The sequence below is a fragment of the Thermothielavioides terrestris genome, chromosome 1, assembly GCF_000226115.1.
Source record: "Thermothielavioides terrestris NRRL 8126 chromosome 1, complete sequence".
Taxonomy (NCBI): Eukaryota; Fungi; Ascomycota; class Sordariomycetes; order Sordariales; family Chaetomiaceae; genus Thermothielavioides; species Thermothielavioides terrestris.
This window is the reverse complement of record NC_016457.1, coordinates 9,712,429-9,724,888: the sequence shown is the minus strand read 5'-3', so window position 1 is coordinate 9,724,888 and position 12,460 is coordinate 9,712,429. Positions and strand designations below refer to the sequence as shown.

Genomic DNA, 12,460 nt, shown 5'->3' with positions numbered 1-12,460 from the left:
TATATCTATAAGTTTAATAAGAGTAAGTACCTTGTTAAATGTAAAGCAAAGCTCGTAGTATATAGTGATTAGTAAAAGAAGAGGTTTACTATAGAGAACTATATAGCTATACTTACTATACGATCCTTTAAAATAGTACTTGCAACTATAGCAAGGTTCGACCTAGAGCTAAAGCAGTTCAACGTAGTTAACGCCTTTGTTAATACGAAGATCGATAAAGACATTTATATAGAGATGTTATATAGCTACTATAAAGTAGGAACTATCTTAAAACTAAAGAAAGCGCTCTATAGCCTATAGAAATCTCTACTCCTCTAGTAACGAGAGCTAACGGCTACCCTAAGGAAGCTAGGTTTCTAGACTATACTATAAAAGCCCTATATTATAGCGAACAAAAGCATTATTATCTTCTTCTATATAGATAATATCGTCTTTACCTACTATAAGAAGGATCAATGTTAAGCTAACGAGGTAATTAACTAGTTGCAAGGAAAATACAAGCTTATAGGAGGAGATAACCTTCTATAGTTCCTAGGTATAGAGGTTTATTATAATTATAAGAAGCGTTTAATCTAGCTTAGCTAGACTATATATATTAAGAAGATTGTAAAGTTAGCTTAAGAAAAGGGATAGCTAGAGACTCTAATAGCCAAGGGCAAATTGCTCCTATACAACGATGTTACTAGCTATAGCTCTATTGACCTCTATTAAAGGAAGATCAGCTTAATCCTATATACCGCTATAAATATACGCCTAGACATTGCCTTTATAGCCTCTAAGTTTATATAGTTCAATTAGAACCTAGGACCTAAACACTATTATATAGCTAATTAAGTATTACAATACCTCTATCGAATAAGGTTCTAGGCCCTCTAACTAGGAGGAGAAGATATCCTAATCGTAGCTAACGATACTAGCTTCGCTAATAATAGTATCAACTATAAAAGCTTATAAGGTTATACTATTATCCTATTTAGTAGGCTAATTGCCTAGTAAGCTAGTAAATAGGATATAGTAACTATATTGACTATAGAGGCAGAGCGATTAGTACTTATATAGGTAGCGAAAGAAGGTATATTCCTTTAACGCCTATTAAAGGTATTAGAAATCTACTTAGATAATAAGATCCTATTGATCTAGTGCAATAATAAGTAGACAATTTGGCTAATCAACGTCGAGGTAGCTACACTATAGACGAAGTTAAAATATATTAACATTTATAACTACTAGCTACGCTAGGAGGTATAGAATAAAAGAGTCTATATAAAATATATACTATTAAACTAGATACTAGCTAATAGACTAACAAAGGTACTAGAGCTAGAATTTTATAGGAAGTTTATAGATATACTTAATCTAGCTAATATCTAAGCCCTTATTGAGATATATACCTACTAGGAGGTATAGAAGAAAGAAATATAGGGCTAGAAGAAGGCTCTAGCCGAATAGAAGGTTTGTTTTACAATATAATATATAGGATTAAGATAGGTAGGCGTATAAAGCTTAATAGATTATAACAATAATAGAAGGACCTTAACACTATAGAATTACTAGATGAGGAAGGGCGTAGTGTTAGGAATAGCTTTATAGATTACTAGATTTAGCAGGTTGAAGCCAGAGGCTCGACCTAGTGGGGGTGTATCAGAACCGGCCCGGGCCCGGGGCTCCGGGCCGGCCCACCGAGATTAGGATCCACTAGCTTGATGCCCAAATGCCGCCCAAGACTGGGCTCCTGAGGAGTCTCCCTCTCCCACAATACAACATCATCAACACCACGATTGATCCCAGTTGTATGAATTGCCTGCATCGCGACAGCTTCATCTTCTTGAGCCTGCGCAGTGGTTCCAACATAAGTGCCAAGCCGGGCGATGCCGTTCGCGGGAGCACAAAACAAACGGGCTTGAACCACCTACAATCACCTGAACACCCCCCTCTGCGTAGCAATAGTAACTAACAGCACCCATCCCCAAGGAGATGCGAGTTTAGTTCCGTTTTGAGACGGAAGGAGTATATCGAGAACTACCGGATCCACTACGAGCCTGCAGAGCCAGAGGAGGACTTCGAAGATCGCATTCGGCTGTACAGCCTGAAGGCAGCCATCAACTACTCGGCCGGCCATCCAGGCTGCTTGCTGAGGAAAACGTGAGTCGAGCCCCAATTGCTTCCCAGACGCATTAATTTGTCCATGCCTCCCACACTTGCTAACATGCATAATCACACACAAGGGCATACAACGACATGTGCTACTTGTGTGAGAAGTACGCCCCGATCGACGGGATCGACAAATACAATCCTCAGCTTGATCCTGAATAGAGCGGCGCGACTATCGTTCCTCACTTGACTGAAGGACTGATATGAAGGCGGTGGGACGACAAAGATTGCATGGCCGCTGCACGCTGCGCCCTTGCAGCTCGGCGATGGGACTGATCACATAAAGATTGAGTCCGTTAGCGCAAACCACGTGCGGAGTCGCAGTCATGTACTACGGGCGAGGGGCAGACTCTTGGATAGCGGGACCCTCTACATCAAGTCCGACCTTCTTGTCCGATGAAAGTCGGTTCCTGCCAAGTTAGCGACAGCTGAAGCACACACTGAGATAGAGATCGCGATAGCCAGACCAGAGGGCACTGACACTTCCAATCCTGGCCCTGGCCAATCCTGCCTCGGACCGCGACTTGAGTCACCGCCCGTCCATCCCTAAGCTATCAACAGGTCAATCTAGCCCTGCTGATCTAAGCCTGGACGGGCTAAGCTCCTAAGCCTGATCCCGTGGGCTGGTGATGAGCACGCGGTGACCACTGACACGTGGGAGCCCGTCGTTGAAGGCTCTGTTGTTGGGCGAGTTATGAGGCTTGCAGGGTGAAGGGTGCTCTTGTCAGTATCGGGTGCTTCGCGCTGGCGAGGACGACGGCCGAGTTGGGGGTCCTACAGGTGTATGTGGATGTTGCTGTGGAGAGGTTACTACCGGCGGATGGGTAGTGTGTGGTTTCCCCCCCCCCCCCAAGTGTGCACGGTGTCATCGATAAGCAATGTCCGCCGAGCCTGGTTTCAGCATTCAGCATCAACAGGCCAGTGGGGAGCAACACGGATTCTGGTTTCAAACAAGGCCAGTGGCAGATCTTGGATTATACTTGCTCGTGTTGGCAGGACCTTGGTGAGTGGTGGAAGCAGTGCGAGCCAGGAGGATGTTGCCATGTATCAAGCAAGGGGCAGCGCAGAGGAAGGCTAACATTGAAGCCCAGCGCATGATGAGACTGTTGGAAAACGATAAAGGTGCCAGAACAAGGGACTTGCACTGCCGTGCATACACGACAAACGATTGTCTGGGTCGGGTGTACCAATCACGTTGCGGGTATTATAAAGCAATATCTCGACGGCACCGATGAGGAGGGAGCGGGGGTTCGACTGTTAATGGGTCGGCAAATGTCTTTGGGAGAAGCAGAACGGAGATTGGTGTGAGGGGTCATGATCTAGGTGTACCGGCTTCGGGAGGCCGGAAGGCCTTCGAAGGAGGATAAAGTGAAAGCAAAACGCTGCAGGTATTTATTTCAGCAGTCTACAGAGCCTTGTTCTTCAGCAACATGATCAAGCCCCGTTTCAGAGCCTTCAGTTCCCCCCTCGCGCGGTCGGCCTTGACCCGGAGAGTGGCATAGCTCCATGTAAAGGAACTCCTCATCGCTACAAGGTACCTTGGATTTTGTCAGGTTGGCTGAGTCTTCTCTGCTTGCCCAGGGAACAAGCTGGTGGGGGAGCTCCGAGAAAACGAAGGAACTTGGGTGGGAGCATGTTGGGCCTCGAGCTCGGGTTGAGGAGGATGTCGTTAACGGCATGAGAGGGGACTGAAGGGGGACTGGACGGTGGGTGATGTCCGAGGATGGCGCGTGCGACAGTCCCGCCCCTTCTTCTCTTCAGTCTGCTTCCAGTTTATTGCGAGGTATTGAATGAGGCTCTTAGAATTTGGAGCAGACAGCGCAGCAATGTCGCCTTTCCGCCCATAAACACGCAGACGCCAGAGTCTACTCCAAGGGGACTATGAGTTACTCTAGTCAATCTTGCTAACCGGGGTGTGAGCACACAGCCTCGTTCATAATAGATTAATATAAACTGAGGCGGCGGGGAGCCGAACATGGACACCCCCGGACAGGCGACAACCCCTCCCGCTGCGGCGCAAGAACACGGCTGGAAACATCACCAGCAGTTCGACCTGCCACCTCTGGAAAGCCTTGTCTCGCCTCTGGTAGTCCAGACCGATTGATCACCCCATTTGTATCTCGATGAACGGACATAGAGTCAGAGCTGAAGTGGCTAAAGACAAGACAGTAGAACCTTGCATCGGTTACTTTGCGGTTTTGCAACCCTGAGCGGCGAGCCTCGGTTGGACAACAGCCACGACAGCAATATTCAAACCAACACCGCTGTGCCCTGCCTAAGTAGTGTCCCGACCGGACTTGTGAAGACAATTGTCTGGTACAGCTCTCGCAATACTTTCCCAAATGGTCAACTACAGGGCTCTAGGAGTCTAGGCTACTCCCACTGGGATATAAAGCAGTCTGTTCCCTGCGCTTCACTTCTCGCAGCAGTGCTCATATCAAGCGTCTATCATCCCAACCACCGCTGACACAGGACCGCTCATCATCACTCGAAACTATCTCGTCATGGCTCGTCTCGCAGTCCTGGCACTTACTTCTCCTCTCTGTGGCGGCGTAAGTCACGAGCATCCCAGGGGAACCAAACATCCTCCCGACTGTCCGTCTTCTAAGTACCCACGCTGACTCATTCTCGCAGCGCCGTTATGGCCGGTAACTACGAATGCAAGTGCCTGAATTCCAGCGGCAAGGAGGACAAGAGCGCCACCAAGGCCGCCTGCACCACTTACCTGAAGCTCAAGATGTCTGGCGACCAGGTAGGCCTTCCTGGGCCTCTGTGAATCCCCTGGTGATGAGACAGCCGCTGAGCCCGAGGCAGTGCTATCCGGTCACCGAGCCGGCCAAGTTCATCTACACATGTTGGCAGGATGCTGGCTCGCATGGAGGGCTCTGCAACTAGAACCTGAATCGCGGGGTTGTCTCGGAGAAGGAACGGTCTGTCTTGTTTTCATGTTGTGATGGTTGAATATGATGTTGTGATTGTGATTCTGCTGTGGGCCGGGCTTTGAGCCACTTGGGGTCGAGGCCATCAGAGGCCCATACAAATTGAGTGCTGCTACCGTTGCCAGCCGTAAGCACTCTGTTGAGGCTGCGAATGTGCAACCGCTTCGTCCCTTGGCGCCTGCAAGGTCGTGTCCTGTAGCAGTCCTGCAGCAGTCCAGACTCTTCCATTCCTCTGTTAACTGCGGCAGGGTGTGATCAAATTTCATGAGGCATCCAGGATGGCCTGTAAGGTTCTTGCAACGCCCGGGCAGAGGGATACTTTTGTGCTGCTTCCGTCATGAATTAGCCGCCTGCCGTTTCCCCCCCCTTTCCCTTTGACGCTTCATCTCTGCGGCAGCCTTCCCGATTCGCGAATTCATTTTGCAAGAACAATCAAGAACTGCAACTTCCATAACCCTGGTAATCCTCCTGCTTCCCTTCCCGGTGTCGGTGTGGGCTGTCAAAGGGACGTTGACACCATTATCCGAAGGACTAACGGTGCCCCAAAGTCGCGCATCGCCGACGGGCCCCTTAGCAACGGGGGAACATCGAACACGGCGGCTCGCAGATACCAGACTAAGGGCCGTTGCGTCGGCGCAACTGCTCTAGACGCAATCAAAAGTTCATTTGGAGCTTAAGCAGGTTCCGTTCCACGATTTCCTGCTCCCGCTTCTCCAGCTCGGGAAAATCCCAGGTGCAACCGACGTACCTCCCCGCCAGCCATTCGCGCCGCTTGCTGGTCAGATAGACGATGCTGTCGCCAGCGAGCTCGGGCTTGTCGTTGCAGAGTACTGCGCACGTAACCACACCAACGTTGCGCACGTAACCACACCAACGGTGTTAGCAGCACATGCTTGCCGGACTTCAGGGAGGCAGTTGGGGCTCACCTTTCACGAATTCTTCCGGCATGTTCCTGGCGAGATCGGTTGGGACCGAGGCAGGGTGGACCGAATGCACGATCAATCCCTAACCGGCATCATGAGTCCCGCCCCATTAACCAGCGTTCTAACAACGAGACACGTCCAAGCAAAAAGCGCCGCGGGACCTACCCGAGACCCATAGTCCGCCATGAGATACTCCCCGAGGCGCACCACCGCCAACTTAGACGTCTGGTACGCGCTCGCACCAGGCGTCAGCGCCAACGCGCCGGCCGACACAACATTCACCACCGTCTTTGCCGCGCTGTCCAGCACGAGCGGCAGGAACGCCCGCGCGACCTCGTACGCGCCGCGGACGTTGACCTCCCAGGTGTGCCACCAGGCATCCGGGTCGGACGCGGCCAGGGGGCTCGAAGGGCGCGAGGTGCGCGGCGTTGTTGACCAGCACGTCGACGCGCTCCCAGCCGCCGCCGCGCCGGCGCAGCTCGGCCGCGCACGCCTCCGCGCTCGCGCGCGAGGTCACGTCGAGCGGGAGCACGAGCAGCTGCACGTCGGCGCGCCCGGCCTCGGCGGCTGCCTGCTGCGCCGCGGCGTGGGTTTCTGAGGCGCCGCCGCGCGCTGTGATGGCGATGCGGCTTGCGCCGGCTTTGGCGTAGGACACAGCGATGGCCCGCCCAAGGCCCTTGGCTGCGCTGGTGATCAGGACGGTCTTGCCTGCGCACGGCGCTGGGTTGACGTCCGCCCTAGGTGGGCGAAGTCGATATTGGCCATTGTTTGGAGTGACGGTGCGACCCTGAGTGGGTTGGCTGTCAGCTGAGGGCGTGGGATTAGGGGAAGTGTGCGAGGGGGTTATGTTGGAACCACTGCGCAGGCTCAGGAAGATGAAGCTATCACGATGCAGGTAAAGCACACAACTGGGGACAATCGTGGTGTTGATATTGTTGTATTGTAGGAGAGCTCCTTGATCAGGAGCTCTGTCTTAGGTGGCAGTTGGGCATTAAGCTGGTAGATCCTAATCTCGGTGGGCCGGCCTAGAGCCCTGGGCTAGGCCGGTTCTGACACACTCCCCTAGGTCGAGCCTCCGGCTTCGACCTACTAAATCTAGTAAACTATAACGCTATTCCTAACACTACGTCCTTCCTAGTCTAGCAATTCTATAGTATTAAGGTCCTTCTGTTATTGCTATAATCTACCAAGCCTTATACGCCTACTCGACTTAATCCTATATATTATATTGTAAAGCGAACCTTCTATTTAGCTAGAGCCTTCTTCTAGCTCTATATCTCTTCCTTCTATACCTTCTAGTAGGTATATATCTTAATAAGGGCCTAGATATCGGCTAGATTAAGCATTTCTATAAATCTCTTATAGGGCTCTAGCTCTAACGCCTTCGTTAGGCTATTGGCTAGTATCTAGTTCAAAGGTATATATTCTATATAGACTCTCTTGTTCTACACTTCCTAGTATAGCCAATAGTTATAAATATCAATGTATTTCAACTTCGTCTATAGTATAGCTACCTTGGCGTTGATTAGCTAGATTATCTATTTGTTATCGTACTAGATCAATAGGATCTTATTATTTAAATAGATCTCTAGTACCTCTAATAAACGCTAAAGGAATATACCTTCTTTTACTACTTATATAAGGGACAACAGTTCTACCTCTATAGTTGATATAGTTACTATATCCTATTTACTAGCTTACTAGACAATTAGCCTATCGAATAGAATAATAGTATAACCTTATAAACTCTTATAGTCGATACTATTATCTACGAAGCTAGTATCGCTAGCTACAATTAGGATATCTCCTTCTTCTAATTAAAGGGCCTAGTACCTTATTCGATAAAGGTATTGCAATACTCGATTAGCTATATAATAGTGTTTAGGACCTAGGTTCTAATTGAACTGTATAAACTTAGAAGCTATAAAGGCAATGTCTAGGTATATATTTATAGCGATATATAGGATTGAGCCAACTTTCCTTTAATAGAGTCTAATAGAGCTATAGCTAGTAACATCGTTGTATAGGAGTAATTCGCCTTTGACTATTAGGGTTTCTAGTTCTCCCTTTTCCTAAGCTAGCCTTATAATCTTCTCGATATATACAGTTTAGCTAAGCTAGATTAGGCGGCTTTTACAATTGCAATAAACTTCTATACCTAGAAACTATAGGAGGTTATCTCCTTCTATAAACTTATATTTTCTTTATAACTAGCTAATCACCTTGTTAGCTTGATGTTGATCCTCTTTACAATAGGCAAAGACGATATCGTCTATATAGAAGAAAATAATAATGCCTTTATTCGTTATAATATAAGGCTCTTATAGAATAGCCTAGAAACCTAGCTTCCTTAGAGTAGCTATTAGCTCCTACTACTAAAGGAGTAGAGATTTCTATAGGCTATAGAGCGCTTTCTTTAGCTTTAGGATAGTTCCTAGCTTATAGTAGCTATATAGTATCTCTATATAAATGTCCTTATCGATCTTTACGTTGACAAAGGCATTGACTACATTGAACTGCTTTAGCTCTAGGTTGAACCTCGCTATAGTAGTAAACACTGTTCTAAAGGATTATATAGTGAGTATAGCTATATAGTTCTCCTTAGTAAACCTCTTCTTTTATTAATTACTATATACTATAAGTCTTGCCTTATATTTAATAAAGTGTCTACTCTTATTGAACTTATAGATATATACCTATATATAGTCTAGAATCTACTTACCTTAGACCTCTTTATCGCTATAGCGAATCTCTTCCTAGGAGCTTATTACTTTATAGCTTTAGAGATAATTGCGTTTAGCTTCTAAGAACAACTAGCCTAGCAAATGATTTTCGAGCTTAAAGTACTATTGTAGTATAGATAGAAGTATCGACTAGTAGATAGTTCCAAGCTTACCTTCCTACTATAGGCGATCGACTTCCTCTTAGGTAATCCTCTTAACGACGTTATCTTCCTTTTTAAAGGCCTTATCCACCTTCTTAGCCTTCTTTTTACTCTTTTAAATAAGTTCCTCTCTTTCTTCCTATATACAGAGGACCCTCCTTAGGTACCTATATTTAGTAGCTCTAGGGCCTAGCGTTCCTACGTTGAAGGTGGCCTCCTATAGCTAAAATACTCCCTTAGAGGCTCTAGGTATATATATACCTAGGAATATAGCTATACTTAGGGCGTTTAGCGGAGTAGGTAGAGGAGTTGGATATTAGAACTTAGAGAAAGTGCCTATAGTATCGCCTTTTACTATAATTGTATCTAACACTTCCTCTATAGTAGTTGAGCTCTCTTCTAGGTCCTTGATAGTTGTTAAAGGTGTACTAAACGCCTTAGTAGAACCTTCTTCTTCTATTATAGGTATAAGGTCGCTATCGTCTAGCTAACTAGCGTTATCTACTCCCCTAGCATTGAGCTAGCGCTTTAGCTCTTTGAGGTCTACCTAGGCATGGTCTTATACTAGGTTCTCCTTATTGCTAGGGAAACGCTACTTCTCGTCAAAGATTATATTGTATATATATACTACCTAGTTGGTAGCTAGGTTCTAAATGTAGTAGATATTTGAGGAGTTGTATCCTATAAGGTAGCTGATTTAGGCTCTTAGTCAAAGCTGTTTAAAGCGCCTTTCTTTTTTCTTAGCGATATTGGTTATAGCGAAAGCCTTATAGCTATAAACCTTTAAATGCCCCTAGTGCAGCTTATACTCTAAGGCTCTTAGGCTATCCCTCTTAGCAAGGAAGGTATAAAAACGATCTAGTAGCGTTATCTACTTTGTTGTTAAGGTTGGCGTCCTATTGTAGAGATATACTATAGCCCTAGTGATTTCTAGCCATAGTTGCTATAGCAACTGTACGCTAATGGCTATTGCTTTAGCCTTCTCCTTGATTATACCCTCTAAGCGTTCAACGCCCTTGTTCTATATAGGCGTATTAGGCGCTAAAGGCTCTATTTGGATACCTTGTCTCTCTACCTAGATGGTAATAGCGCTTGCCTATATAAATTCGTTGTTATACTCTAGGACCTTGATATATAGCTAATACTACCTTTCTAGTAGTGTAGCAATATATTTAATAGCTACTAGGATATCTAGCGTCTCACAATTGTATAGATAGTAGTCCTATATTATACCTAAATAGCGATCTATTGCTAATAGTAGATGTTTAAAGCCTTGTCGGCCTAGCTAGAATAGGTATAGATCTAGGGCGATCCTATTACTTAGGCTATAGTTCAATAGCCTAGGGATACGATTAGGCTAGCGTTTCGACTTACTAAGGCTATAGCTATTACATTTGAACGTTAGTACGCCTTTAATACGCCCTCCTTATAAGCAATTAATGAAGTGTTCGAGGGCATTTGGGCCTATATAGCTAAGGCGTAGATACTAGGTTATAGCATCCGCTATACTCTCTAAGCGGCGAACCTAGCGATTAAGCTTCTTTATTTAGATAGCGAAGGCTATAGATATATAGTCCTTAGGTATATACTCGAGGATATATTATTGAAGTTTCTTTATAATATACCTAAGGAGAATATAATTATAGTGCCTAAGTAGGTAGTTTAGCGCGCTCTCTAGGCTATTGTCCTACTAGATCCTTCGTTAGTTGAGCTACTCCAACAATATAATATTATATACAAAGGTTGGGCAGTAGGCTACGTTGTATAGTATAAGGATCGTAATACTCTTATCATTCTTCAATTTAACGTCTATCTTACTATATCCTTCAATCTAAATAGGGTGTTCGCCTACCTAGATATAATCATTAGGCGCGGCCAACTTAGGTAGTTTTTTAATCCTACTTAGATAGTTAGTAATATAAATAGTTAACCCTAAGTCTAGGATTACTAAGTTGATTAAAGGGTATCTCTAGCCTACTTATAAAGCTACTAAGATTATAGCGAAGCTCGCTATACATTTGCCTATAGCTCTCTACCGCTATATTCTTATAATATACTAGTGGCTAAACAATACTATAATGTCGATGCCTATGTCTAGGACATTGCCTTTATTAGGGGCGATGCCTATATTAGGGGCGATACTCTCTTTAGGAGCTATACCCTCTTTAGAGGCGTCGCCTACATTAGGAGCGATACTCTCTTTAGGAGCTATGCCCTCTTTGGGGGCGTCGCCTATATCGGGGGCGGTACTCTCTTTAGAAGCTATACCCTCTTTAGGGGCGTCGGCATTAGCTATTTCTATATTAGGGATCTTAGGCTTTATTGTTAGGAGTATAGTTATAGCCTTCCTAGAGCAGTCGGCTAATTAATGTAATAGTAGGTCTTCGCCTATATCACTCTTTACGTTATTAGCGAGGCTACTCCTAGACCTCTTTATCTAGAGTCGGTTGGCCTTTGCTTATAGAGTTGAATTAGCCTTTAGATTAGCCTCTATATACGCTTTAACACGTTCTTTAGGTTCCTAGCTAAGCAGTACGTTCTTAGAATTCAAATAGTAGCACTACTCAGTTAGGTAGAAGTAATTATAGGCGTAGTACCTCTATAATATACTTAAGGACCTTATAGAGGTGCCTAGAACTATAGGTATACTCAACTTACGTTTAGAATAGGTTTAGCTAAACTTAGCTTTCTCTTTATAGCTAGTTTAGCGTCTAGGGCGATCCTTATAATCTTCTAGTTGCTTAGGGTCCTTGTCCTCCTTTTCTCTAGAGCTATACGTTAGGAAGGATCCTTTTCCTATATAGCTAGGGGCTTTGTCAAAGAATAGATATATACCTTTATAAACTTCTATAGCTATATCTTAAAAGGTTAGCTTCTTAAAGATCTCTATCTTACTTATAGTATAGAGTGAAACAAAGCTTAGGAATAGCTTCTCTAGTATAGCTATTAGTTCGTTGAACTAAAGGCTAGGATCTTTCGCCTTACTTATCTTCTAGAGAGAGGCTTTATCTATTAAGCTTTCCTACTTAATAATCTATCTCTCGAAATTAGCCTCCTTAATATATATGTTCCTAGGGTATTTAAACGTATTAAGGTATATACAAATATATATTCGAAGCTCAGTTATCGTCTTAATAGTTGGCTAAGTAGTCTTCTTAAGGTTGTTATACTATATTTAAAGGTCAGTACGCTTTATAAAATAGGTAGACTAGTAGTTAGTAGCTACTATAGTAGTTATAAAGGTTAATATCTAGGTAAGATAGTTGGTCTAGCGTTTATAGTCCTTATATTTATAGTCTAGATCCTTCTTAACTTATATAATAACGATAGCGATATTACTATTGAACTACTTCTCTTTCTCCTTATAGAGCTTCCTCTAACTAGCGTTTAACGCTTTAATACTAGGCTACTCTTATAGACCCTCGTTCTTAGAAAGGGTCTAGGAATCTATATCGTCATCTTAGGCTATAGACGTAGTGCTAGGCCGCTACTCGCCTATAGAGGATACTCCTAGATCGGCTAGAGCTCCTATATTGGCTATAGTTAGTATAGAAACCTATAGT

At 44.8% G+C, this 12,460-nt stretch overlaps 2 protein-coding genes across 2 annotated transcripts; one reads left to right on the top strand and one right to left on the bottom strand.

Moving 5' to 3' along the window:
- Nucleotides 1-1,711: 1,711 nt before the first annotated feature.
- On the top strand, nucleotides 1,712-2,313 carry THITE_116263 (uncharacterized protein; the record flags this gene model as incomplete). Its single annotated transcript, XM_003651014.1, has 3 exons — nucleotides 1,712-1,873; nucleotides 1,958-2,142; nucleotides 2,226-2,313. 3 exons carry the CDS (start codon nucleotides 1,712-1,714, stop codon nucleotides 2,311-2,313), a joined length of 435 nt encoding a protein of 144 aa, XP_003651062.1.
- A 3,431-nt stretch (nucleotides 2,314-5,744) lies between these two features.
- Nucleotides 5,745-8,030, bottom strand: THITE_123995 (uncharacterized protein; the record flags this gene model as incomplete). Its single annotated transcript, XM_003651013.1, has 5 exons — nucleotides 5,745-5,920; nucleotides 6,017-6,095; nucleotides 6,179-6,370; nucleotides 6,405-6,750; nucleotides 7,990-8,030. The coding sequence occupies 5 exons, from the start codon at nucleotides 8,028-8,030 to the stop codon at nucleotides 5,745-5,747; spliced, it is 834 nt and encodes a 277-aa protein (XP_003651061.1).
- Between the last annotated feature and the right edge of the window lie 4,430 nt (nucleotides 8,031-12,460).